This window comes from Plecotus auritus (genome assembly GCF_963455305.1).
Source record: "Plecotus auritus genome assembly, chromosome: 1".
Classification (NCBI taxonomy): domain Eukaryota; kingdom Metazoa; phylum Chordata; class Mammalia; order Chiroptera; family Vespertilionidae; genus Plecotus; species Plecotus auritus.
The window spans coordinates 57,047,729-57,074,978 of NC_137770.1; the positions used below are offsets into that span (position 1 = coordinate 57,047,729).

General features: G+C 48.2%; 1 protein-coding gene across 2 annotated transcripts in view; it reads left to right on the forward strand.

Moving 5' to 3' along the window:
• Positions 1–13,766, forward strand: part of ALDH1A2 (aldehyde dehydrogenase 1 family member A2) — a 96,155-nt gene extending 82,389 nt beyond the window's left edge. Inside the window, exons 9-14 of one of the 2 annotated variants that reach the window (XM_080649335.1) lie at positions 1,858–2,042; positions 3,616–3,780; positions 4,919–5,076; positions 5,391–5,465; positions 11,832–11,921; positions 13,067–13,759. In XM_080649335.1, the coding sequence (XP_080505461.1) occupies positions 1,858–2,042; positions 3,616–3,780; positions 4,919–5,076; positions 5,391–5,465; positions 11,832–11,904 (656 nt within the window). In that variant the 3' untranslated portion in view covers positions 11,905–11,921; positions 13,067–13,759. Of the gene's footprint in view, positions 1–1,857; positions 2,043–3,615; positions 3,781–4,918; positions 5,077–5,390; positions 5,466–11,831 lie in introns of both variants that reach the window. The other variant, XM_080649334.1, reaches the window with a different exon arrangement.
• Positions 13,767–27,250: the final 13,484 nt, after the last annotated feature.

Consider the following 27,250-nt stretch of genomic DNA (forward strand, 5'->3'; position numbering starts at 1 on the left):
AGAAAATTCTTCACTAGCCAATATTTTTCCAAACCCACAGCCTCTCCTCTGTTTGGTCAGCCCAACCCCTTTCTGTTGCTCCCATGACACTCAGTCAGGATGACAACACACAGTGGTCAGCTCTGTGTGAATAGACCCAAATTGGAGGTGATTACACCTTGGCAGTGGGGCTTTAGGGAGGCTTGAAGCAGTAGCCTAGGGAGCCCCATGTCTCCAGGCAGGATACTGTCTGGTTCACTCTGCACAGGTGTGGTCTCTCTGTTTTGAAAAACAGTCCAGGGAATGACATTCCCAGTCTCTTTCAGCCATCCTTTTCCTTCCCCACATCCTGCCCGGCAGAGCTGCTTCCCCACTTTCACCGCTGGGGAGAACAGGAAGCAGATTGCTTGCATTCCAGCCCCAGCTGGGAATGTGCAAGGAGTTCAGCTTCAGGTTTATACTAGGCTAGAGGCCTGGTGCACGAAATTTGTGCGCGGGGGGCGGTGTCCCTCAGCCCACCCTGCACCCTCTCCAATCTGGGACCCCTCGAGATTGGGCCTAAATGGGCAGTTGGACATCCCTCTCACAATCCAGGACTGCTGGCTCCCAACTGCTCGCCTGCCTGCCTTCCTGATTGCCCCTAACCGCTTCTGCCTGCCAGCCTGATCACCCCCTAACCACTCCCCTGCCAGCCTGATTGATGCCTAACTGCTCCCCTGCCAGCCTGTTTGCCCCTAACTGCCTTCCCCTGCAGGCCTGGTCACCCCTAACTGTCCTCCCCTGCAGGCCTGGTCCCCCCCCCCCCCAACTACTCTCCCCTGCAGGCCTGGGTTCCCCCCAACTGCCCTTCCCTGCAGGCCCGGTCGCCCCCAACTTCCCTCCTCTGCCGGCCTGGTCACCCCTAACTGCCCTCCCCTGCAGGCTTGATCGCCCCCAACTGCCCTCTCTTGCAGGCCTGGTCCCTCCCAACTGCCCTCCCCTGCTGGCCATCTTGTGGCAGCCATCTTGTGTTCACATGGGGGAAGCCATCTTTGACCACATAGGGGCAGCCATCTTGTGTGTTGGAGTGATGGTCAATTTGCATATTATTCTTTTATTAGATAGGATGCCAGGGGATCAGAATTCTTACAGCTAAATCCTCCTGCGGAGTAGGCACTTCATTGACGTGATGTTGATGGATTGATTCAGTCATTTAGCAGCTAGCACACACCAGATTTAATTCTATCTTGAAATATAAGAGATGGAAATGAAAGAGCTATCACAGGCTATTATACAAATCCCTGTAAAAATAGAGGAAATGTGATGTCTTCAAAGAAAAGCCATTGCTGTTACAGTTAAATTCACCAAAATACTAATTAAACATAACAGCCACAAAGCCTTATATTTTAGGGGTTGCACATTGGTAATCACAGGCCAAATGCCAGTCTAACTATGTTTATAGTCTAGATATTTCACAGTGCTTAAAAAAATGAAAACTGTACATTAAAAGTATTGATTTCTATTTTTCCTTAAAATTGGAAATGTGGCAATCATGGGCTTATATCCATGCATAGCAATAGCCAAATGTGGTGGCTTTCCTTCCCAGCACCCCTCACATTGTTTTACTATCTGGCAGATTCATACCATTACGTTATCTGCCAACCCCTGCGAATTGGGCTTTGGGACTCAAAGAGGTGAAGATGCCCAAGTTAACACAGCCAGTAACATCAGGGTCTATTAGAACCACAACTAAGTTGCGTTCTCAGTCCAGTGCTCTCAGAGTTACTCGCCCTGTGTCCTGTGGGCAGCCTGACACTGCCTGGGCTGTGAGGGGAGGGGCGGCTCGCGGATGGCCCCTCACAGGTGAGGCAGTGCTGGAACGTGCCTTTCCTCTTGCAGTGGACCACGCAGTGGAGCAGGCTCACCAGGGTGTGTTCTTCAACCAAGGCCAGTGCTGCACTGCGGGCTCACGCATCTTTGTGGAGGAGTCCATCTACGAGGAGTTCGTGAGGAGAAGCGTGGAGCGGGCCAAGAGGCGCATAGTGGGGAGTCCCTTTGACCCCACCACTGAGCAGGGACCCCAGGTAGAGAAATCATGAACCATCCCTTTCTTAACATTTAAAAAAAATATTGATTTGAGAGAGAAAGAGAGAAGGAGAGATAAAAACATCTATGTGAGAGAGAAGCTTTGATCAGTTGCCTTCTGCACTGGGGATCAAGCCACAATCCAGGCATACATCCCGACCAGGAATTGAACTGTGAACTCCTGGTTCATGGTCGATGTTCTACCACTGAACCATACCGGCCGGATCCTTTCTTTACTTTATCCCTGGTGAGCACAGAAACTGGTCACTTAGTGGGACCCAGCAAAGCACCACCTTCCTTTATCCCGCTGCCTCCTCACTCTTCTGCCTCACCTTCACAGCTGGAAGTGTGGCTGGTGGGGCATTGCTTATGTCTTAGATTCTCTTTCCATTTCTAAATTTTATTTCTGGAAAACAAAAGGATTAGAGTTGCCTTAAGGATACTGTCAACTTTGGGGGTAAGTTGGAGTCGCTCAGCCCTAAAGGAAGACCTAGTCATGACAAGGTAGATCTTGCCATGAGAACCCAGTCCCAGCCCTGACCACGAACTTCAGACATCCTTGCAGAGGCCACAGTCAAGGAGGCTGGGCCTCTCTCATTATCAGAAGCCATTTATCCTTTTCTCAGCTGCAAAGGGCTCTCTCCACCACCCTGCTGCTCTTGGGGAGACCATTTGTAGATTGTGAATGTTTGGACATGAAGACCTTACGGTTGTCGCTCACTCTGAGTACCTCGTGTGGTGGATGGGGAGGCCACAAAAGTCCCGCAGCCTGCTCTCCTTAGCGCTGCAGGCTTTCCACAGTCATCAAGGTGTATTTCCAGATGGAGTTCTGGTTTTAAACTGTAGATAGAGGCTGAGAATTTGTAAAGAATGCATGGACCAGATCTCATCTGGGCCACTAGAGCCTGGGTTTTCCTAATAAGAATCAACACCTTCTCAGTGTTGGGGCCATTTGAGAGAATATTGATGTTCTAGCTGAGCATTTGAAACTCAGGAGAATGTTAGTTTTTATATTACTTACCATAATAATTGCGTGATAAGCCTATAACTTTTGGAAAGCAAGACTGACCTTATTTTATGGAGTAGGAAGCTAGGCCTCACTCTTTAAACTTAACCCTTTTCTCTAAAGGTGGAACATTCCATTAAAAATTTATCCCAATAGGATTTGAGGTAAAGAGGATGCATTAGCTCATCTCTTGTTTTCATCTTTTTAGTAACAGTACAACTTGTTAAACTCTTCATTTTGGCTATAGAAGTCCATTTTCCTCCACACAGTGAATAATCAATTCACCAGTGTCTCCATCACTTAGAAACGTTGTTTAAACATTAAACTGGTATATCTGATTTAGTGGTATCATCAGAGCTGTTCATTTATTGGAATTCTTGATATATTTGTTTGAACCAAACAAATTGCCATTTTCCATGGATAAAAAATGTTTAAATAATAGTATTCCATATGATTTGACTAGATATGATGAAGCTTTTTAAAAACACAAATGATTCCTGAGAACATGCTTATTTCTGTTTTCATGGAAGATTTTACTTGGAGTCACTTGGCAATTTTGTCTGTAGATTGATAAGAAGCAGTACAACAAGATCCTGGAGCTCATCCAGAGCGGTGTGGCTGAGGGCGCCAAGCTGGAGTGTGGAGGCAAGGGGCTGGGCCGGAAGGGGTTTTTCATCGAGCCCACGGTGTTTTCCAACGTGACTGATGACATGCGCATTGCCAAGGAGGAGGTATCAAATACAGGATTCTAACATTTTGGCATGTTTTCCAGAGCATTTCTAGTACAATGATATTAGCGTTTTCTATTTTGTATATATTGTACTATAGCAATAAACATGGCTACACAAATCTCTGTTTCAAGAAAAAAGTTAAAAAGACAGGGAAGGTAGGTGACATATTGTATGACTGCAATTTTTATTAGCCAACAGAATAATCAGTTGTGGGGTCACTAGGCTGTTAAGTACGAAAGGAAAGGCATCCAGGCATCCTCACGGTAATACAGCAGAGGGACCACGCAGGTCAGCCAGCAGCCAGAACAGTGCTTCTTCGGCTCTGCCCGGGCTCAGAGTACACAGCTGAAGTACACACAGTGGGACCAAGTGACACCAGGGAGGGTGGAGCGTGGGGCATCAAACACACTCTAAGGATAGACTCCTGGTAATCTATTTCTGCAAAGTTTGGGATATTTTCCAGTTTTGTGCTGCTGAACGTAAACATCTATACTAATAAAAGGGCAATATGCAAATTGGCTGGGATGCCCTCACACAACGGGCGAACAGCAGGCTGCGAGGGGCAGTGAGGGGCGACCAAACAACTGAACAGCAGGCTGTGAGGAGCGACCAGGCTGGCAGGGGGACAGTTGGGGGCAACCAGGCAGGCGGGGGAGGGGGAAGTTGGGGGTGACCAGGCTGGTGGGGGGAGGCATGGAGGGGCAACCAGGCTGGTGGGGGTGGGCAATTGGGGGCGAACAGGCTGGCGGGGGGGGGGGGCAGTAAAGAGTGACCAGGTCGGCAGGGGGGACAGTTAGGGGTGATCAGGCTGGCAAGCAGAGGCAGTTAAGGCTGATCAGGCAGGCAGGCAGGTGAGCGGTTAGGAGCCAGCGGTCCCAGATTGTGAGAGGGATGTCTGACTGCTGGTTTAGGCCCGATCCCCGGGATTGGGCCTAAACTGGCAGTCAGACATCCCCCAAGGGGTCCTGGATTGGAAAGGATGCAGGCTGGGCTGAGGGACACTCCCCCATGCATAAATTTTGTGCATCAGGCCTCTAGTTATTTAAATGATGAAGGTAGAGAACACTTTCTTTGAAATGTGGAGAGCAGGCGAAGGAATGGCATAGCAATGATGTTGAGGCAAACTATCTTGTTGCAGATCTTTGGCCCTGTTCAGGAAATTCTGCGGTTTAAGACTATGGATGAAGTTATCGAAAGAGCCAATAACTCCGACTTTGGACTCGTAGCCGCTGTCTTTACCAATGACATCAACAAGGCCCTCACAGTGTCTTCTGCAATGCAAGCTGGGACTGTTTGGTAAGATCCATCTGTGTCATCATTCTGGCCATAACACATTCCAGGGGTGGTACGGGGGCCTTGCCATTCTCCAGAGCCTGGGTGAAGTACACATGTGTCCTCTGGAAGGATGGGGAAGGCCCAAAGCAGCAAATGTCACCCTGAGAGGGGATGCATTCTTTACTGGCTAGATCAGGAAATCAAAGTGAATTATAAATTTTCCATCTGAAACAAAGGAAATAAAAATAAAACTTACAAAAGAGGTATCATGCCCGTGGGATTATTTCTGTGTGAGCAGAATTCACACTAACAGTAGCACTGTTTTCTTCTTTCAGGATCAATTGTTACAATGCCTTAAATGCCCAGAGCCCCTTTGGGGGATTCAAGATGTCTGGAAATGGGAGAGAAATGTAAGTGTCCAAAGAAGCTGGTTCTTAGCATAGAAGAGGACTCCCATTCCCTTATTCATTAAACAAGCATTTGCTTGAACATACACCACTGTAAGCTAAGCTCTGTGCTGCATGTTACAAAGATGAACAAACACAATTCTCTCATCTGAGGTGGGAATGGGGAAAAGTTAATGTACCGGCAATGCCATATTATAAGGGCCATTAGAGAAGTATGTAAAACATCTTGTAAGTATAGAGGCAGAACCAATTAATCTCACCTGATGGGGTCAGAGAGTTTTTTAGGAGCAGGCATTCCAGGCAGAGAGAATAGCAAGAACAAAAGTGTGAAGGTACAACAAATATAGACTAGCCAGGGACCAAACCAAGTTTGGAGTGTTTAAAACAAAGGTCACCAACTGCTAGCCCAGGGACGAGGGTGGCTGGCAATGTTTGTTTTGCCTCACATTTAAAAATCTTTACCGTCCATTCAACAACGAGGAGGCTCTAAATAAATCTAGATTCCTTGCTTATTTCCTTCTCCCTATAGAACTGCTGCAGCTGTGAGCTCTGCAGTTCGCCATTTCCCCACCCCTCCTGCTGCTCGTGGGACCTGAGTATTGGTTGTCATTCATTTTACACACACCTGATTCACTCACCTGCTCAGCACCTGTAGGTTCTTTGAGTCTGGAAACGCAGCGTTAGTGCCTAGCATGAATGAGTGGTTTAATCCCAATCTCAAAGGGCTTCCAGGGGCATTCTGTGGGAGCTGAGGAGATCCCAGAGTGTTTAAGGCCAAGATTCATGGCACAAGAGGATGCTTGGGCAGAGATCATAAGAAGACGACCCGCTAGAAGGAATTTGCAGTAACAGTAATGATACCATTAGTTAAATGCCTTATCTGTGTTTGGCTCTATGCTAACTTGTATCCTAATGTTGTCTGATTCAATTTTCACAATGATCCTTTAGGATAAATACTTGTCTTTATATTACAGATAGTTTAGAGGGAGAACGAAGGGTTAGAGGAGTTATGTAGCTTGCACAAGTCATACAGCCAGTAAATGGCAGATCTGAGATTTGAACCTGGGATTCAGTGGCTCCAAATGCACTTAGTTTCCATAAGATCAGCCAAGAAAGCACGGGAGGGGGGCGGGGGGGGGGAGAGGTGGCAGGCATAAGGACTCCACAGGCACAGGAACACGACAGAGTCCTGAGATGCTAAGGACCTGAAAAATGGGACTGAAGCAGAGGAAATCTAGACTCAAGAGGGATTTTGTTTGCAGGCTTCATATGTAAATGGACTTTTTGGGTAGCATTTGGAGAATTAATGATAGCCAGGGTCTTCCTGAGGTGACATCTACCTTCCCAAGCAAAAAAAACCTTTTGTTTTGAAAAGAGCTGGACCCATGTTTTCTAAATCCTGTGACTCACAAGAGGAAACATTTTTCATGTCCTGCCCTCTGCCATTACTGAATGCATCTTTATTATTATTTTTTTGAGCAAATGCTCAGTTCATAGCCAATCTTCTAACAAATATTGAGCAAAGCACAGTGCTTGATCTGTGGGGGAAGATGCAGCTCATTAAGGTACTTAAGATCATATTGGGTAAATGAAATATACAACACAGTGAGCTGAAGAAGTCTGGGAAGCCTTCAGATATGATCAATTGTAACAATTGGAATTGGCCTTTAAAGGAGAGGAACATTTAGGTAGCTGAAGAGAGGGAAATATTTTTTCAGCGTTGGTGGCAGTGTGAGAGGAGTAAGTAAAGACACTGTGGGAGAAATAAGTGTGATTTGGAGGGAAAGTGCAGTGAACCCATAAGACTAATGCAGAAGGGCTGTATGCTTAACACATTGTGGACGGATCACGAGAATTCTCGCTTCATATTACACAGTGTTTTACAAAGTATCATACTTTTAAAAGATATTAGCTTATAAGAACATCTAATAAATAACTTCAAATGCAATGGGTATTTAATTTTAAAGCGTGCCTTTAACATTTATGTAAAACATTTTTTGTACTCGTTCAATAGAAACTTATCTGGCCACTGGGCAAAGCTAGCAATAAAACTACCAATCCTGGTCCGTAATGTGTTAAGATACTTTAATTGGTCATTTCCAGCCCCTATCCATCAAACCATAAAGTAGGTGTAACTTTGAGGCAAAGAGGAGACTTTTTAGAATAACACTGCTCAGATGTGTATCCTGGCTGTAGCATTTAATACCTGTGCAACCTTAGGCAAGTTACTTAATCTTACTAAGCCTCAGTTTCCTCATCTATAAAATGGGTATAATTATAGTACCTGCCCCAAAGGGTTGCTGTGAGGATTAATGTTAGCATTAAGTATGCCAAACATCCAACAGAGTGTCTGGCCAACCTTCAGAAAATGTTAGCTGCTCTCATCATTATTGATCAAGTACTGTAGATGAGTGCTATGCAGGTGATCCTCCTTTTTCTTAATAAATATCTTACTTTGGAAGTGTGGCAGAATTTTTCCTAAATTCCAACTAGTATCACCAACTTCTGTGCTGTCTCTGGTGATGCCAGGGAGGAACCACTCCTGCTTAAACCTTTGCTTCTGGCTTCAGCACCTCTCACTTGCTTTACAGCCAGAATCCAGAGCCAGTCTGGATGCTCTTTGCTCAGCCATTGGTGCTCCTCAGCTTTTATACAGTCCTCACATACTCCAGGTGTCTCTTCTTAGCCTGCACATGGCCTTGCTTTCTGCTTCCATTTGTCGTTTTGCTTCCCGCCCCTGGGTTTGGGCTCCCCACTCTGAAAGGTTGGAACAGTCACTGGCTCTGGGAATGCTGCTCACATCGACTTTCCTGTGACAGGTCGTCAACAGGGTGAATCATGTGCATGAACTATACTTGTAATAAGTAAGCGCTGGCTGATGGCTGTAATCCCAGGCTTGGCCTGGACCCTCGTCATGGTCAAGCATCCTCCCGGGATTCAGGCTGTGAAGTCCAGGTCCAGTCTGCTCCTATCAGAAACATTCCCCCTGCTAGAAAGATGGTCCAGGAGACAGTCTGGCTGTGTCAGAACCACCCAGAACAGTGGGCCAAGATACTGAAAAACAGCGCTCGACTCATCTTATAGGCACTATACGTAGTGAATTGGCCTTCCCAGGCAGTTAAACAGTAATTAGGAAGCAGAGCTCTTTGATGAGACACACTTCATCTTGCTCAGTTATATGCTTCTTTGTCCCTGCTTGCCCTTCAAACATGCTCTCTTTTCCTTAACTAACCTTGAGTGGTAGGAAACACTTCATATAAAGAACCTGCCTTGTCCCGGCCTCACTCTTCCTTCTCATTTAATACAGTCCTAGAAACCCCAGCTAATCCTGCGTGTGGAAGGAACTGTCTGCCTCACAGCCTGCAAACTCCATGCAGCTTCGGTCCCTGCCATCTCCCTGCCACCTCTGAGAGGAGTAGAGACAGGAGGGAGCACCTCCTAAAACAAGCTGCACGGAGGGCTGGGGAGCCTCTGCGTGCTCCCCCAGGGAGAGCTGTGGAGAGGGCTCCCTCTGCAGGTTACCTGACCGGCTGGCCTCTGACTCTGGGTCAGAGAAGGCTGTTTCTCTCAGTTCCGCCTGCTCAGCTAACTCCATCTGTTTCACTTGCCCCGTCCTTTCCCTTCCTCATTCAGGCTCCCCTGAGACACAAGAGCCCAAGCTATAAAATATGTGTCACTGTCAAGGGAAAGGAAAGAAAGCCGTGAACCTCAGCATTTTACAAACCAAGGACACAAGCGTGGAAGATGAGAAGCATTATTAGAATGCTCTGCATAAGGGCTTCTCAAGTTCACGGTGCATGCACACGCGTTGTGCATGTATGTCCGTGCACAACACGCGCCTGCACAGAAAGTGCCTGCAGTCTGGGGAGGGCGTGCTGAACGTGCCTACCTGGGGACCCCTCAGAGATTCTGACTTAGTAGATGTGTGCTGGGGCCCAGGCTCTGCATTTTTAACAGGCTCCTGGAGTGGTTCTGATGCAGGTGGTCTGGGGACCCTGCTCTGGGAAATGCTGCTGTGAGCCAAAGAACAAGGCAGGGAAATATACACCCGAAAGCAGAAATCCCTGTTTGTTTAATGAGTGAGTCTAACTGATTTTCTTAAATGGCAGGATGAGAGACACCAAAATCTAACCTTATCTGTAGATATACCAAGTTTAGTTCCTCTTAGGGAATATAACCTGTTCTGGCTGAGAAACAGGAATAAGACTTCTAAGTGCACCTGTGCCCTGACCCATGGTCCAGCTGTGAAGGCGACCACACAGAGAGTGGGACACCTCAATCACAGATCTGCCTTTATGCCGGAGTGGGGTTTGGTGGAGGCAGGAAGTGGTGCTGTGGGCTGTGCACTAGGTTGGTGGGGGAAGAAGTGGTGCTGTGGGCTGTGCACTATGTTGGTGGGGCAGGAAGTGGTGCTGTGGGCTGTACACTAGGTTGGTGGGGCAGGAAGTGGTGCTGTGGGCTGTGCACTAGGTTGGTGGGGGAAGAAGTGGTGCTGTGGGCTGTGCACTATGTTGGTGGGGCAGGAAGTGGTGCTGTGGGCTGTGCACTAGGTTGGTGGGGCAGGAAGTGGTGCTGTGGGCTGTACACTAGGTTGGTGGGGGAAGAAGTGGTGCTGTGGGCTGTACACTAGGTTGGTGGGGGAGGAAGTGGTGCTGTGGGCTGTACACTAGGTTGGTGGGGCAGGAAGTGGTGCTGTGGGCTGTACACTAGGTTGGTGGGGGAAGAAGTGGTGCTGTGGGCTGTGCACTAGGTTGGTGGGGGAAGAAGTGGTGCTGTGGGCTGTGCACTATGTTGGTGGGGCAGGAAGAGGTGCTGTGGGCTGTGCACTAGGTTGGTGGGGCAGGAAGAGGTGCTGTGGGCTGTACACTAGGTTGGTGGGGCAGGAAGAGGTGCTGTGGGCTGTGCACTAGGTTGGTGGGGCAGGAAATCCGGTCAGTGAGATACAAGCCCGTGGGGAGATGGAAGCTCAGGCAGCCCTCCTGGTGACAGGCTGTGCTAGAGGTGGATCCAGGGCTCTGTAAACACAGAGGGAGGGCAGCTGCTTCTGTGGAGTGTCAGGAAAAGCTTCATGGAGGTGTGACTTTACCGAGAATAGAAGGAGAAAAATTCAAGCATTTTAAAGAAAAAATAGAACATACTTGGTTTTACAGTGAAATCAAGAAAAGAATAAAAGACAGTTAAAAAGAGGTAAGAATGGGAGGGACTAGAGAAGAAAAGTTAAGACAAATTGCATCGTAGTCACAAGGCTTCACTCCACCCCAGCAGCCTGAGAGCAGTGGCTGCAAGCCGCCTCTGAGAGTGTCCAGAGGGCTGGGGAGGGCGGCCGCAGTCTCCTGTGGCCTCATGGCCAGGTGACCAGCTCCCACCCTCCTCTCAGCCCAGCCACCAGCATGCTCCTCAGAGCCTGGAGCCGTTATTTAGTTCCTCCTTCGCCCAGCCAAGTGCAGTGCTGCCCATAGTCATAGCTCAGTTATGTTTGCTCACCAGATGAATGACAATCCTGGATCTATAACCAAGATCCCAGAGGTCCCTGTGAGCCAGGAAGGAAAGTGGCTGAAGAAAAGTCTGGGGCGGGGGTTTGGGGGGGTGACAGCTTACTGCCACTTCCCATCTTCTAAAACATTTTTCCTAAGAGTTTGTTTGACAATATATGCCAAGGAGCAAGATCTCAAATGCTCCCCAGTCATTTTCAGTCAGTTATTTTGATTACTGCGGACATTGTTTATTCAGGATGATGTTTTTCAGGCATTTCAGGTGATTTGTGCTCTGCCGCGATAGGCCTTGGGGGTTCATTTCCATGTATTAGATCTAAGAGCCAACAAGAAGGGATTTAGAATCCCAAACCCAGAGGCCCTTAGCCTGGGGATCTCCTGGTCTCCTCCCAGGTAGAGCGGACCCGCTCTCTGGGAGAGCGATCAGAGCACAGACACATCCTGGGCCCAGGGGCAGGACCGGGATTGGAAGAGAAAAGCACGCCATGGTCCTGAGGAGCCAGTACCCCTGCGGTAGAAACAGCCCAGGCATTAGACACTGGGTCTGCCGCTGACCGTGGTGCCCAGCCAGGAGCACAGCCAGGGTCTCTGGTGACTGCTGGCCACGGCGAACGTCTGGCCTGTTTCTGAGTAGTTGGGAAGTGTGGCCTTTGTGTGTAATACTGTGAAGACAGATCATCCTTTACCTTTAAGAAACGGTGACTGCTCACAGATGACGGCTTCCCCAGCCCGCACATGGGGCTGGGCGTCATTAGGAATTCCTACAGGAGCCCCAGGGCCTGCTGGTAGCAGGTAACAAGCTGCACCTCCCAGGACTCTGGCATCTCCCGTGGGGCTGCCGGGCCTGGTGACTGACACTGCCCCTTTCTGTTTTCAGGGGTGAATTTGGCCTGCGAGAGTACTCCGAAGTGAAGACTGTGACAGTAAAGATCCCCCAGAAGAATTCCTAAGGATGCCAAGAGGGAAGGTGAAGGCCGCCTGCACGACCCCCCTTCTCTGCTTTCCCTGAGGGGCCCAGCTCTCAGGAATCCAAAGTTGATACTCGGTCCTTATTTAAAGATGAAAATGATAACACATAGGCCAGGCCAGTCACTGCATCACTAAAGCAAGCCAGCTGGGCACAGTTTCTTGGCACTCTGGGGGATCACCGAACGATACCAAATATTGGGGAGGGCGGGATGAAGAGGTGACTGCCGGCACACCCAGTATCTCTCTGAGGTGGGGCTGAATAGGGAGCTGTGTTATTGGATGCCTTCTGTCACAAGATCCTTCCTCCTACGGCAGTGGTCGGCAAACGGCGGCTCGCGAGCCACATGCGGCTCGTGAGCTGCGGTTTGCCGCTCTGTTGATTAATGAGTTTGCTGACCACTGTCCTACGGAAAGGCAGCCTTCCCACCGGCTTCCTTTTCCTGGTCCAGGCACTCCCTGCTCCTCCCCTGTCCCTGCTCCTCCGAAGAGAGCTCAGCTGAGCTCATTTGGGGCAGATGTTTGGGCCGGGAACAATTTTCCAAGGTTTTGCAGCCAAATTACCGTTTCATGTTATCCATTTCTTCAAAGCAAAATATTGAAATGGCTTTAGTTAGAGCCAGGCCAGACTGACGATGCCAGAAGCTGGTACACTGCAGGTACACCAGTAAGGAAGGAGGAACTGGGGATTTTGCAGACCCAGCCTGGATTTCTCACATCCACGGGTAGCACGAGGGCAGGACCAGGAAGGTGGGGATGCAGAGATCGTGTGTAGTTCCCAGCTTCTGAGCTTGGGAATGTTTGGGGGAGGGGGTGCACACCTGCGTTTGATTCCTTGGCTATTCTAGAATAAGGCAGGGAGTGGGTTGTTCTCATAGATTAATAAGATCTTTTCCAAAGTTTATCTTAAAGTCAACCAAAGTAATCTGAGTAGGCTCGAGCATTTGGAGAAAGGCAATGCTGGGTGCCTTGCAGAAATAATTATGTTTCCAACACTGCTTGACAATTCTTAACTAAGTGGATTACCTCTGCGGTTGGATCAATAGTTTCTCCTGTACCCCAGCCCCCACTGCACCACCAATGGCTCCCCCCAGTGCTATGGTTATTGGCCTCTCATGCCTTAAAATGCCCCAATTCCACTGGCAGGAACCTTGGGAAATCTGGCCAAGCCTGGCGGTCTTCTTTCCCATTGGCACGGTTCCAGTGTGCCTCGGACGCCACGCTGCACCAGAGCTCCTCTGCCACATGCAGTGGCCCCTCCATGGACCGTTCCTGCCTCTCAGCCTCCCGGCCTCCCGAGCGGGGGTGAGAAGCAGGCTGGCCCCCTTTCCTCCCAGCCACGCACTCCTCTCCCGTGAGCCCACCAGTGTGATGTGAGCAGTGTCAGCTTTCTTTTCTTCTTCCCTCCTTCCAGCTGCCAAATCCAACCCCATCTCTAACCTAGAGGAAGATCATTTATTTAAAAGTACCAAACATAACCTAGAGTATATGGAATGTGGGCAACACATATATAGCCTTCTGTATTTAACTGTTTCTGCTTTCTAACCATACCGGGTTCCCTTTATAACCCTTGTCTGTTCATGTTTTAAAGAAATCCCTCCTTGCTGTTACTTACCTACGACAGTGCATTCCGTGGCCTGATGCCTTGAGGGATGCCACGTGTCTGATCCTCCGTGTGAATGTCATGCTCTCCCCTTATAGCGTGTGTCCAAGTGAACATACCCATTAACCAGCTAGTTACCTTCAAACTGCAATATAGAATGTGAAAATGAAGATTTATTTCTTTTAATTTACTTAAGAAGAAACCTCTGTGCTAGCAATAAAGCATTTATATTGTGTACTCCTCAGGGCTCTGGCTGTGTTTGTTAAGTCTGTGTCACACAAAGCACATGCACATCCCTCTCCCGGGGGCTGGGCACCCAGCTGTGCTGCTCTCTGGTGAGGAGCAGAAGTCTGGGAGGGTGTTCTTACAGGACGAGGCAGGACAGACAACACCCTCATTTTCTGACATGACTTAGAATGTGTGTGTGCGTATGGTTTTATGTGGCAAACACGTATAACCATCTACGTATGAAACACGTGAAGTAACAATTTTCATTCAAAATAGCCCCCATGAAAGCTAAATGCGGAGGAGTTTTGGGGGTCCTGTTCTCACAAACGTGGTTACGTGGTGAGAGCTCACGTTGCTGATGGCACTTAGCATGGCTGCATTTGTATTTACCGAAGCAAAATGAAGTCGAGGCTGACTGTCTGATGCAACATTTTGCAGCTGTAAAAAGGAAGCTGTCGGATGACTGTACCACCACCTACAGCTTGTTTGCTCTGTCTCTGTTCTCAAAGTTGAGCTTTTGGGGAGTGGCGTCCACCCTTTTAGACCTGCACATCCCCTCCTTCCAATCTCCACCCAAGTCCAGGTCTCGTGAGACACACACAAAAAGTGGTGACGTGGCCACAGAGGAAAGCTACTGTGGCTGGGATTCGGCGCTCTCACTGCTGTGTCTTGTCCCTCAAAGGAGCCAGTGGTGTGGGCGAGAGTGCAGTCCCCGGGCGCCAGGCTGAACTCGATCTCTAAGAGGCTTCCTGCTAATCTCCTTCATGCTCAGGAAGACAATGAGAAGGAGTTGGGCATAGACTAAGCATTGAAGTCCTCTGGGCAGGTGCCTTTGTAGAGCTTATTTGTAGCAGGAATTAGAAGATAGACATACTTTGTTCTTCAAAGCATAGCATTCCTCAAACTTCCTCCCTTTATGATTCTGACATACAGGCAAATGCAGGTGGCATCACAGATGTCATTAATGAAACAGAGACACCCATCGGTCACTTGTCATCAGCACTACATAGTTTCGGTCTTTTCCCTACGTAGCCACGTTTGTGAGAACAGGGCCCCCAAACTCCTCTGCATTTAGCTTATTGTTAACACCTGAGATTTCCATTGTACCTTTTCCTCCAAAACACACTCAGTGCACTCATCGATGGTTTCATTCTTTTTCATGACATTTTAGTCAATAAAGGACAAAGATATTATAATGTAGGGACTAAGAAACAGAAAAAAACAGAACCCACTGGACTGTGTGGGAGAACAGGAAGGCACCCAAGAAAAGAGGACAAAGAGAAGTCAGTAGAAGAGGTGGGTTTTGAACTGGGAGGACGTCATTCCAATAGGCCAGGAAGCAAGAGGAAGGAATTTCTGGTCAAAGGAGAAAGCTACAAAGCTGCAGAGGCGAGGCCAAGGCACCCTTGTGTGACCGAGAGGAGATGACGGGCCAGAGCAGGCCTGACGTGCTGGCAGTGGTCGGCTTGTGGAGGGCCTGGGGCAGCCATTGCCCTGAGGTCACGTCACAGGGAGCAGGCATCTCTGGCTGTTTTGGAGTGGGAAGTGATGAGGCAGTGGGTAGAGCATGCAGTTGTGGAGTGGTGTGGAGAGGAGACACAGACTGATTATGAATGAGCTTGGTGTAATGCTTGCTTGGTCATGGGGATGGAACGGAAGGAAACAAACCAGGATATCAATCACCAGAGCCTGATGAATGAATATGAAAGATGAAAAGTAGGTGAGGAAGCTTTCAAGCCCAGCTGAGTGAGGAAATGGCAGCACCACTGCCCCAGAGGTTGAAACGTGGAACAAAGTTTTGGGAAGAAAGTCTTGCTGTCAGGCTTTGGACGTGGAAATTTTGGGATGATAAAGAGGTATCTAGAGAGAAATCTCCAGCAGGCATTTAGAAACGGGATCAGAACCTGGCTCAGGTGATCGAACTACAGCACGAACATAAAAGGGATGGCTCTGAGTGCAGGAATAGGAACAAAACCGGGCACTGGCTGGTGTGTTCAGTGGTTAGAGCGCTAGTCTATGCACCAAAGAGTTAAGGGTTAAATTCCCAGTCGAGGGCAGGTTCCTGTGTTGCAGGTTCATTTCCCGGCCCCATAGGGGCACACGTGGGAGGCAACCAATCCATGGTTTCACATCAATGTTTCTCTCTCTCTCTCTCTCTCCCCCTCCCTTCCTCCCTCTCTTTCACTCTCTCTCTCCAAAAATCAATGGGAAAAATATCCTCAGGTGAGGATTAACAAAAAACAAGAAAACAACAGCAACAACAAAAACCAGGGCCAGCGAGAAGAAGCTGAGCAAAACAAACGGAGGCTGTAGTGAGAGAAGTAGGAGGAGATTGCACCAGCTGTGCCCCCCAGAAACCCAGGGTAGAGCTTAAGAAGGCAGGCAGCAAAGAGGGTAGAGGTTGATGGTGACGTGAGGAGACCCTGACTTTCTCTCTTCCTTTATGAAGTAGAGACTGCTGGGTCTGTGGGCTGAGGAGGCATAAGCAACCCCTGCCATGTGTGTGCTTTATGCCGTGCGCGAGGAGGCCTTTCACAGGCCCGGGCTCAGCAACAGCCTTGCAGCCACCAGGCCTCCCTGAGCCATAGGGCGGACTCTACCAATAAGCCATTACCCGCTCTGACCCCCTGGAAAGAGGACGTGAACCCACAATTAGTACATGTCACATTGAGTTAGAAGAAACTGGAGCTGGACTAGCTTAGCTGGCTGAGGTCAGGCAGGAGGAAACTGGACATGGAATAGTGTCAACGTGGGAGTAGAATTGCGAAAGGTGTAGAGGAGACAGAGCGAGACTGCTGGGGAGAATCTCCACACAGACTTTGTTCCTGCCCTATGGGCTGCCTCTTTAGCTGTAGCTGACTAGCGACGAGACGGGTGAAGAGCACGCTGCATCAGAGGGTTGGACAAGCGATCAGAAGCCCTCACTTGGAGCCCCGAATAGGCCATTACAAGCTGGCATCTTTGGGTGGGTGACTTCACTTCCGTGGGCCTCCCCTGCCTCCGTGGGATCATGATGATCGCTCCTGCCCTGCCTGCCTCCCAAAGCTGAGTGAGGATTCATCCACGTCATGGCTCATGTATTTCGGAGACACACAACTTTAGACAACTACGGAGAGTAAAAACAAAATGATTCCGTTGCTTTGCCGATAAGTCAGCAGGTCATGAGAATTCATCATTTCTCCCCCAGCTTTGAGGCCATCGGGTAGACCCTGACCCCCCAGGGTAGGTTTCTTGTGGGTTTCCAGGCAGGTGGACCCCATGGGAATTCCTCCAGCCAGCTAGGGGCAAGGGAGATGAGTGCAGCTCCGATGTTCCCCAGGCTTTGGTCCTGGTATTTAACACACTGTTCAGCCGCTCTGTAGGGTGCCTACAAGACCCGAAGGCTTGGCCGGCTGTGGGTGCCACCCTGCGTGTCTTATGCAGCGAGTGCTCCTCCGTGGAGACTGGCTGGGAATGGGTATGGGAGAGTCCACTCTGGAACAGCCTGAAGCCCTCTCCCTAAACATGTACATGTCTGATTCTCACTTGGTTATTGGCCAGATTCAAAAGAAGACCGGCTTGCCATTTAGCCTTTGATGTGAAACTGCTTGGATAATGTTTCCGTTGGCCATTTATCTATGTAGCGAGGGGGAACCTGAAACCACGGTGGCCTGGGCCCCATTGCCTCTTAATGGTTTCAGGGCCTTTGGGCCCTACCTTTTCTGTTTCTTTCTCAAAAGCAGGTCCCTGTCCTTCTTTTCTTTCTTATGAAATAGATGTTATTTATCAAGTGGGCTTGGGCTGCCTAATTTCTTGTGCAACACTGTTTCTGCAGTCTGTTTGCAGAGATGGGCGGCTGGTTTCATATTTTATATTCTGAGCAGGATAAAAAGCACTCCATCCCAAGCAGTCCTGAGATGCACAGAATAGCTCTCCCTCCAACCCGACCCCATCTGGAGCCAAACACAGCGACCCCAGGACCCTGGCAGGACCCCTCTTTCCAATCCCACGCAGCTATGTCCTATTTGTGGAAGGACAATGTAGAACCTGTCCCAGTCCCTCCTGTCTGGTGACCTAGGGTAGGAACCCTCAAGCCTCCCTGGGGGGAGCTGAGTAGCAATGGACAAGGACCCACGGCGCTGCTCTAGCCAGAGCTGGCAAACCCATGGGCAGGGTCTGTTTGTTAAACAGCTGAGATCCCAGGTTCATTCATAAACAACACAGGATTTGTGTAAAATTGAATAAATTCCAGATGTTACTTGTTAATACAATTAGCTCATGCTCCCTAGTAGCCCTGAGGGAGGTGTAATGGCCACAGACACTCTCTAAGCTCACAGCGATGTCCCCTCCCACCCCCACTGCCCCTAATTGTGTGTGCTAAAGAGTGCTTTGCCCTGCCAAAGGGAGGTGGGCAGGAGCTTGTCAGGCCTAGGCTGGGGACTGTGTGTGTGTGTGTGTGTGTAGGGTTGTCCATCCATCACATGTTGAGTCTTTCAAGTTCACATCGGACACACTCTAATTCCAGAAAGACCTTCCCTAGTGGGCAAAGGAGCAGAGTTTTAAAGTATTTCACCATTCACTAGCTGTGTGCCCTTGGGAAATTAGCTATTCAAACTCCCAGTTTTCCTCACCTGTAAAATGGGGCAATAAAATGACCTACTTCACACAGCTGTTCTAAGAGTGGAACAGAAACTGTGTGTAAAGTGCTTAATCTGGCCATTGTAAGATCACAATAAAATGGTAGTGATTAATAAAAGTGAATAAATAAATCAGTATTCACTAGAGCTGTAGTCCTGAAGAGGTTGCAGATCTCACATTACCTTGTGGTTGGACGAGCACATTTGTGGCTTTGGGTTCCCATGTGGGAGCCAGGCAGGGGGACACCTACATGAAGGTGGCCTTACATTTGCAACAACGTGGATGGACCTAGAGAGTACTATGCTAAGTGAAATAAGTCAGACAAAGAAAAATACCATACAATTTAATTTGTATGTGGAACCCATAAAATAATGTAAATAAACAAATAAAACAGAAACAGATTCATAGAATCAGAGAGCAGACTAGACTGATGGTTGCCACAGGGGAGGGAGATTAGGGGGCTGGGTGAAAAAGGTGAAGGAATTAAGAAACATAAATTGGTAGTCACACAATAGTCATGGTGATGTAAAGTACAGCATAGAGAATATAGTCAATAATATTGCAATGACTACGTTATGATGCTGGAGGGTGTTAGCCTTATCAGGGTGATCACTTCAGAAGGGATATAAGTATCTAATCACTTTGTTGTACACCTGAAACTGATGCAATATTATATGTCAACTGTAATTGGAAAATAAATGTTTTTTAAAGGTGGCCTTAGATGGTGGGATTGGAATTGGAACTCATGTGAATGCTGGGAGACTACAAAGATGATGACCATTTAAAATCACATGTCTGCTCCCAGTCAGTTCTGTGGAAACACTGAGTTTTAGAGAAGAATTCTTAACACAGAAGATGTTGTCCTGGCTTTCATATGTTTAAAAAATAAGTTAACACTTTGGCCAGTGTTGTTAAATGGTTAGAGCATTGGCCCTCACTCCAAAAGGTCGAGGGTTTGATTCCCAGTCAAGGGTACATACCTGGGTTGCAAGTTCAATCCCCTGCCCTGGTCAGGGAAAGTGCAGGAGGCAACCAATCAATGTGTCTCTCTCAAATCCATGTTTTTCTCTCTCTCTAACTCCCTCCTACTCCGCTCCCTCTATCTCCCTCCCTTTCACTCTCTCTCAAAATCAGTGGGGAAAAAATATCCTTGGGTGAGGATTGAAAAATAATAAAAAAGTAACTGCTATTCTTACAAACTAGTTACAAGGCTTGCCCACAAGAAGACTCAATAACCTCAAAAAACCTGGGGAAAGTAAAACCACTCTGTGAACGCAGTCCCGAGGGCTTGGCTCGGGGCATGATGACCCAGGATTCTGATTTGGCTTTTTTCCCCTTTTCCCTCTCAAAGATAACAAATAATTTAATGCGCAAAGCCATGCACATATTGGAAACACTTGTCTTTTTTTTTCCACTTACCCTCAGTGATATCAAGGGCTCTATAACAAATAGCTTGTCAGGAATTCTTTTCAGGAAACTAAACCACAGTTTTAGTCTTGTCTCTTCAACACATTGTTCAGAAATGTTTGGGTAACCTTTAAAGCCCTTCTCTAGGAGAGAGGTTCCCATACCCTCCAATTAAATTCTTTCCTATTTTGAAGGTCAGTGAGATTTCGGGAGATGTGCTCTACGTGAGTTTGAGTCACACATCCGTGTCCTCAGCCGAGGAGACAGGAAGGTCCATTCTTGTGAGAAAACGTTCCACGGAGCCACCAAACGCGCTGGGCCAGGCCCTCCCAACTCGGAAAGGAAAGCCTGGGGGTGTCCGACACAGTGGCTGCCACCGGATGGTGGGGAGGCCAGAGGACTCACTCACTGCATGGGAAGGCTGTGGAAAAAACTCTGAAATATGGAGTCGGCCTGCAATGCTTCAGCCTGCCAGATATGGCCTGCCCACCCCTATCCAAACCCAGTCACAGAAGAAATTGGCACAGATATTTACACACCCATGTTCACAGAGGTGTTATTCACAATAAAGATGGAAGCAATGCAGGTGTCCATCAGTGGATGAAGAAATCAACTAAATGTGGTATAGACACATCTCTTTTTATTCAACCTTAAAAAGGGATTTTTGACACATGACAGCACATGGTTGAACCTGTGATGCCATTATGTCAAGTGAAATAAGCCAGACATGAAAGGAATACATTGCACCATTCCACTTACCCGTGGTGCTCCGAACAGTCAAATCCATAGAGACAGGAAGTAGGGTGGTGGTGGCCAAGGGTGGGGAGAGGGGCATGAGAAAGCTTCAGTTGGGGAGATAAGAAGTCATGGGGACAGTGCTGGTGATGGTTGCACAATAAGGAATGCACTCAATGCCACAAAACTTGCCACTTAAAAATGGTGAAAATGGCACATTATATGTTGTGTATATTTTATCACAATAATAATAATAAAAAACACACCTGTTCATGAAAAGATCTGATAAGCTTGTAGACACTCAGGGTGTGTGGCTGGCAAGAGAGCATTGCCTTCCTTGGGAGCACTGACTTGCCTTTTAGTGGGAGGAAAGCCTTAGGTTAAGGCTCCGCATACCAGCTGGACCAGGGGTCCTGCCAGGGGATGAAAAATAGGGCATCTCTTCCGGACCATCCCTTTCTCAGACGCACCCCCCGCGGCAGGAGCAGAAACCATGGCGAGCAGGCGTGTCTGCGCGCACACGCGTCTCCTGGGCTGCGCCTTCTTCAGTTCTCACGGCTCACTTCCATCTTTAACTCTCGTTTGGCTTCAGTGTCTTAAAGTGAATCCCAAGCTCTTCTTCTTTCTTGTGATCAAGACTGACGTTTGCACGGAGTGGCTCCCTGGACCGCCCGCCTGACCCTGAAATGGCTACAGCCATGCTGGTGGGGCTCCGAGCTCAAAAACACCCATGTTGCCGGGAACTCTTTTCCAAAAGGACTATTGAATCGTCCAGGGCCTGTCATTGGAAACATAGATTTAAACAGAAAGGAAAGATTCAGACAGGGGTTATGGAATAGATTTTTAAGAGTTAAATGGTTCCTTTAAGATTATTGTGTCGAATGTCCTTATTTTACATATGTAGGAAACGAGGCAAAAAGAGAAATGACTTCCACACGGTAAACATTTCAACCCAGGGCCGGGGACTGAATACAGAGCTCTTTCCCCTCTGCCTCCTGGGGTAGCTAGCATGCTGGGGAAATTGTTGTAGTGAATCCTCCATATGAACTTACCAGGAGCAAAACACAGCCATTAATTGCCAATGTTTCCAGAAGGGTTCAAGCAGTGTCTTTTAACGGAGCCAATGAGCCCATTAGTACCCACTAAACACATCATCACCCAGGTTTCCAGGTTAGCGAGCAGAAAGCAGGGTTTGAAGGGCAAGGGGCCTGGGACAAGGAGAGCCTTTCTTGTAGTGCTGGGAGGGGAGGATTCTGGGAGCCCCAGTGGGAAAAAGAGGGTCTCATGGTTTGGAGAGCTGGGCACTGGAAACGAAGATTCTACCAGCTGTCCTGTTCCTACGCGCGGGTGTAACTTGGCCCCCTCAGAGGTCAGTTTTCTTATCTGTAAAACGGGTCCTTTGTGTGGAGGGAAGTGTTGTCCTCAAGTGCAGGCAAGCGTCCTTGAACCTGGCACCAGAGTCACGTTAGAGAATTGGTTAAAACACTGCCTCATTTCCTGTCTGGATATTTTGATTCAACTGGACTGGGAAACTGTGTGTGTGGGTTCCTCTTACTTTAAATGTGAATTATTTTAGTTATTTTTGAATAGTTAATTGCATGCAGTAGGTTCAAAACTCAAAAGCCAACAAGAGAGTATGTAGATATTGGAAGATACCTTCTGTCGTCATTCCCCAGCTCTCTTGCCAGAAGCAGACCCGATAGCAGTTTCTAGGTATCAAAGAGGCCATCGACATCTTCAGCATGTGGCCCCGTGGTTGTGGTGCAGCTCCTCACAAGATGGTATTTGGGAGCGAGAGTTTCCTCCTCCTGCAGATGAGGGGATGGAGGTTTAGGGGCGGAGTGTGTGGGCAGCAGCTCTGGTGCACAGTGTCCTCAGCTCTCTGCCTGGTGTGCCCAGGTCTCAGCCTGTGTTTGCTGTTGTCACTGTCTTACTGAAGGCACTGCTCTCCGGGACTAGAGGGCTGTGGTGTGTCCACCCCCAGAGCCTCTCTCCTCCCCTCTCGAGGGCACAGCTGACTTCTCCCCTTGGCATGACTCTGTGTTGGGAAGGGGTCCTGCACTCAGAGTGGACCCCCTGGCAGCGACGTCAGGATCGCTGGATGAACAACTGTGGGACCCCCAGGCAAAATAAAAAATGCCCTCCTGCCCCCTGGGAAGGTGTGAACTTCACCGTGGGTGTTGCATCTTCCCCTCCTCTCTCTGGCCTTTGTGGCATCAAACATTTAAACACAGGGACTGCTTCCTAAAGTTTCCATACCGAAAAAAACCTTCCCAGAAAAGGAGCTGGAAATTCGAGAGAGTCAAGAGCCTTCGTGCTGATACTTGAGTCAGTAATGGCCTTAAAGATCGTCTAGTAATGGTCGATCCACATACCCCTGCCCTTAGCTAATAAATAACAGCGAAGCGTCACCACGGGCCTGGTTTTGGACAAATTATCTTTTCAACACTTGGATCAGTTTACTTCATCGCTTGGTTGTTTCCTGTTTCTCACATCCAATTGGCTGGCCTCGGAGCTGGCCTTGAGTCTGGGCTTTGTGTGTGATCTTAGGAAGAATTCCTTTGCTTTACTTAAAATCCATGTTCCTCCCTCTAGAGCTCCCATGGGGCGGCCCGCTGTGGCGGGAGGGCCCTTGACTAGCAGTCCAGGCACCTGGTTTGTCATGGTCCCTGCTGTGTGCTGACTGTAGGCGCTGGGGGCCAGCTTCCCCTCCATATGCTGGCCCCTCATTCACACAGTGTCTTCACATTCCATCGTTCCTCTCAACCTCAGCATTCCCTGAGCGGGAGGCACCAGGAGCCCATGGCGTGAAGGCACTGAGATTTGAGAGGCATTGGAAGTGGCAGTGCAGAACTGAAGTCTGATCTTTTTCCAGCCTTTGGGGTAGAGCCTCCGTCCAGGTGATGGGACCCCAACCCCCAACCTCTTCCCTGACACACATCTCCCCCTTCCACTCATCTCTTCCTCCAACCCCAGCTCACCTATTTGATATCGTTCCCTCTCTCTGCTCTCTGGTACCGACTCCCTCTCCCCGGAGCCCGGCCCACTCCCCTTCATACTTTCAGTGGGATGATCACCCCACACCTGGAATACCTAGTGGGTGAGACGTGTCGGTCCTCTGGAGCTTACCTTTAATGTGGGAGATGGGGAGACAAATACGTCACTCTAATATCGCAAGTGCTGTACTCAGAAGAAGAAAAGCTACAGTGGGAAGGCAGAAGAAGGAAGTGATCAACTTTGACAGGGGAACGGGGTCTGGGGCTAGTCTGGGGGAAATTTTATAGGGAAGGTGTCATTTGAGTTTTTTAAATACCTTCCCTTCTTCCAAAAAGGATTTTAGAAGGGCAGATATAGGGCAGGGATCAGAGACGGAGAGAATTATGACTTGCTATGTAGCCTACTGGCATTTTTACTCGCTTATTGGCATTTTTACTCACCTGGGGCACAGAGCTGGAAGATTCAGAGTCATGTCCAAAGTCTGGAATTTTTCTTAACACCATGCTGACGCCCTCCAGACAGTAGCTTCTAGAGGAAAAAAGTACAGATACAAGCAACGAAAGAAAACCCAAGTACCTGGAATCAACCTCAAGGGGAAAATACCTGTCCATTAACCAGGGGTAGATTCTGAGTGTGTGTAACAAAGCAGTGAAGTGCTGGTGGGAAGGGAGAGGACGATGACCAGAAAGCCATGGCAGCAAATAGAACTGGCTACTCTGCTCCCCTCTGAAATGCTAAATGGACCTTGCAAAGAGGCGGATGGGCCATGCTCCGCAAGAGGGGCTCTTGAGGATAAGCTCAATACAGGGTCTGCTTCTCCTTTGCTCTGTGACCTTAAGATCCTGACTTCCATCCAGGCTGGCAGGTGGGCTGAAAGCTGCTCTGCTGGGATCCAGGAGGAGCCGTGAGTGGTCAGGAAGAAGGAACCCGCTTGGGACAGCATCTGCTCACACAGCTCTCAGCACAGCGTCCAGGGCGGGATGCATTAGTGGATAGACATCCCCATGGATAGTGGAGAACACAAATCCTCCCACGGGCAGCAACACCAGGCCAGGAGAACTCTGCCTGCTGGATACAGCACCTTCCACTTTGTCGATTCCCAACACCTCCCTCAGGCTCTGGAGTCGCACCATGAACAGAACTTGGTTCCTGCTTCAAGGGGTTAGTGATTAGATTTTTACTTCCCGGGTCTTCTTGCATATTGTCACACCAAATGACATGAATAGAAACAGGAAAGCTTAATAGCTGAATTAAAGAGTTTATAGTCATTGTCAATGATAAGAACTACCTGATGTTTAAAAAAAATAGTCCTTGCATTTTGCCAAGTGGGTCTGTTAGAAGAGACGGAGTTAAGAGTGGTAGTAAGACTGGATCTGAAGCAGATAGACAGCTTTCAATCCCGGCTCCGCCATTTGTGTGTGACTTGGAGCAAGATGCTTATCCTTTGTATCACATGTTGCTCTGCTATAAAACTGAAGAAGAGCGTATCACATAATTTTGCTACAAGGATTATTGCTAATGCATGTCAAGGCAATAGCATTCAATAAGTGAGATTTTTTAAAAGCATGCACCCAACAGATTAGGTGAAAATATTTGCCATGTATGTAACAGATAAATGATCAGTATCCAGAATATATAAAAAGCTCCTAGAAATCAATAAGAAAATGACAAGCTAATAGAACACTGGACAAACAATATGAATAGGTAATTCACCGAAGAATGAACATAAAAGACAAATTTAGTTAGCATATGAAAAGGTCCTCTCTTTTACTAGTAATCACAGCAGTACAGACTCACAATGGGAGTTTCAATTTTTATAAGAATGGTTCAGATGTCACATGGTGAAGTTAAATAAACATGTAACATATATGTAATAATTTATCTCAGTATAGGGTGTGGTTGAAATTTCTAGCTCTGAACCCAGACTGCCTGGGTGGGCACCCAGGCTCCACTTCTTACTCTGTGTGAGCTTAACTGGGTCCTCTAACCACTCTTGTCTTAGTTTCTTTATCCTTGATATAAACATACCAGTAGTACTTGTCTAGGGCAGTTGTGTTGAAGACAGACGGCCAGTACATGTGAATACTTAGTGCCTGGCATGTGGAAAGATCGGCAATGTAGCTTTTACTATCATTACTCTCTTTCCTACAATGGGTCAGCAAAAACCATCCCATGTTGGAGTTGGGAAGGTCCACATTTAGCCCAACGTTATTCCACAGATAAGGAAACTAAGGCCAGAGAGATTCAACAAAGGAGAAGCTTCTGAGTGGAAAGTTCCTTTGTTTTGAAGAAAATGGGCTGCCTGAGCTTCCCTGAGGTAAGGCCTGGGCCTGGGATGGCTGTCCTGTGGGAAAAGGAAACCCTATCTCCTGGGGAGGCCTGCACAGGAGAATATTTTAATGAACTTCTACCTTTGGGTGGACAGGTGGTAAAGTGCAAAATGCAAACAGCGCAACAAAGAAATGCAAATGGAACACCCTTTTGCCCAGTGGAGCCCCCCTGGAAGAGCTCCTGCCCGGGATGCTGCTTTGAAGGTGATGGATGGAGTGTGAGCACCTCAGCCCAGCCAGCCTCCAGGCTCCCACTGCCTCCTGGAGGACCTTGGTGACTGAATTCTCATGAGAGCATCTGAGCGTTGTTATTCTGGTGCGGACCTACCATCTTTCAGATGCAGCCGGGAGACTGTTGCTGGCATGTCTTCCTGTTGCAGCACCTGCGGGTCTGTATCAATGGCCGAGTGCACTCACCAGTACACAGGATTTGCTTTTAGCATCTCTCCCCCAACTTCAGAGCTCCTTATTGATGAGGCCAGTGGATGTCAAGGAATGTTTCTTTGTATGCCCCCCAAAAATCCATTATCAGAAATGGATAAATTTATGATACTAGCCAGCGAGGGCTACCAACAAAAATTAGTATTTAAAAGCTTGTTCATGAAATGAATTCTCTTTGGGGCTGAGAGGAAACCCACATATTGTTGTCATGACTTGAACCCCAGTACTAGGATAATGTCTACTCTCAGTGACTGCATAAGCCCATTTTTTCCTCAAGGTCATCAGTACTGTATTCTTTCCTTTTCTTACTTAGCAATTTACCTGTGATGTAAATTGCTAAGTAAGAAAAGGAAAGAATACAGTACTGATGACCTTGAGGAAAAAATGGGCTTATGCAGTCACTGAAGGAATCTCAATTCCTTAAGGAAGAAGGATCTACACCATTAGCAGAACCCTTACCAAATTAGCAGCAAGAATTGCAACATCCCCAGAAAGGAAACTTGGGTGGCAAGGTGTCCTTTGGTGATAGACTCCACTGCAAATGTAGCCACAATGAGGTGAATGAAGGGGATTGTGAGGGAAGCCTCCAGCTACTAACGTGTGATATGGGGCTCATTCAATAGACCTTAGGTTTCAGATATGTGGGATGGGGGTAAATTATAAGAAAGTAAAAGGGAAAGAGAAGGAAGGAAGTAAGAAAGGAAGGGCCCTAACCGGTTTGGCTCAGTGGATGGAGCATTGGCCTGCGGACTGAAAGGCCCCAGGTTCGATTCCGGTCAAGGGCATGTACCTTGGTTGCAGGCACATCCCAGTAGGAGGTGTGCAGGAGGCAGCTGATCAATGTTTCTCTCTCATCGATGTTTCTAACTCCCTATCCCTCTCCCTTCCTCTCTGTAAAAATCAATAAAATATATTAAAGAAAAGTAAGGAAGGAAGGGAGAGAGAGAGGGAGGGAGGAAAGAAGGAAGATCA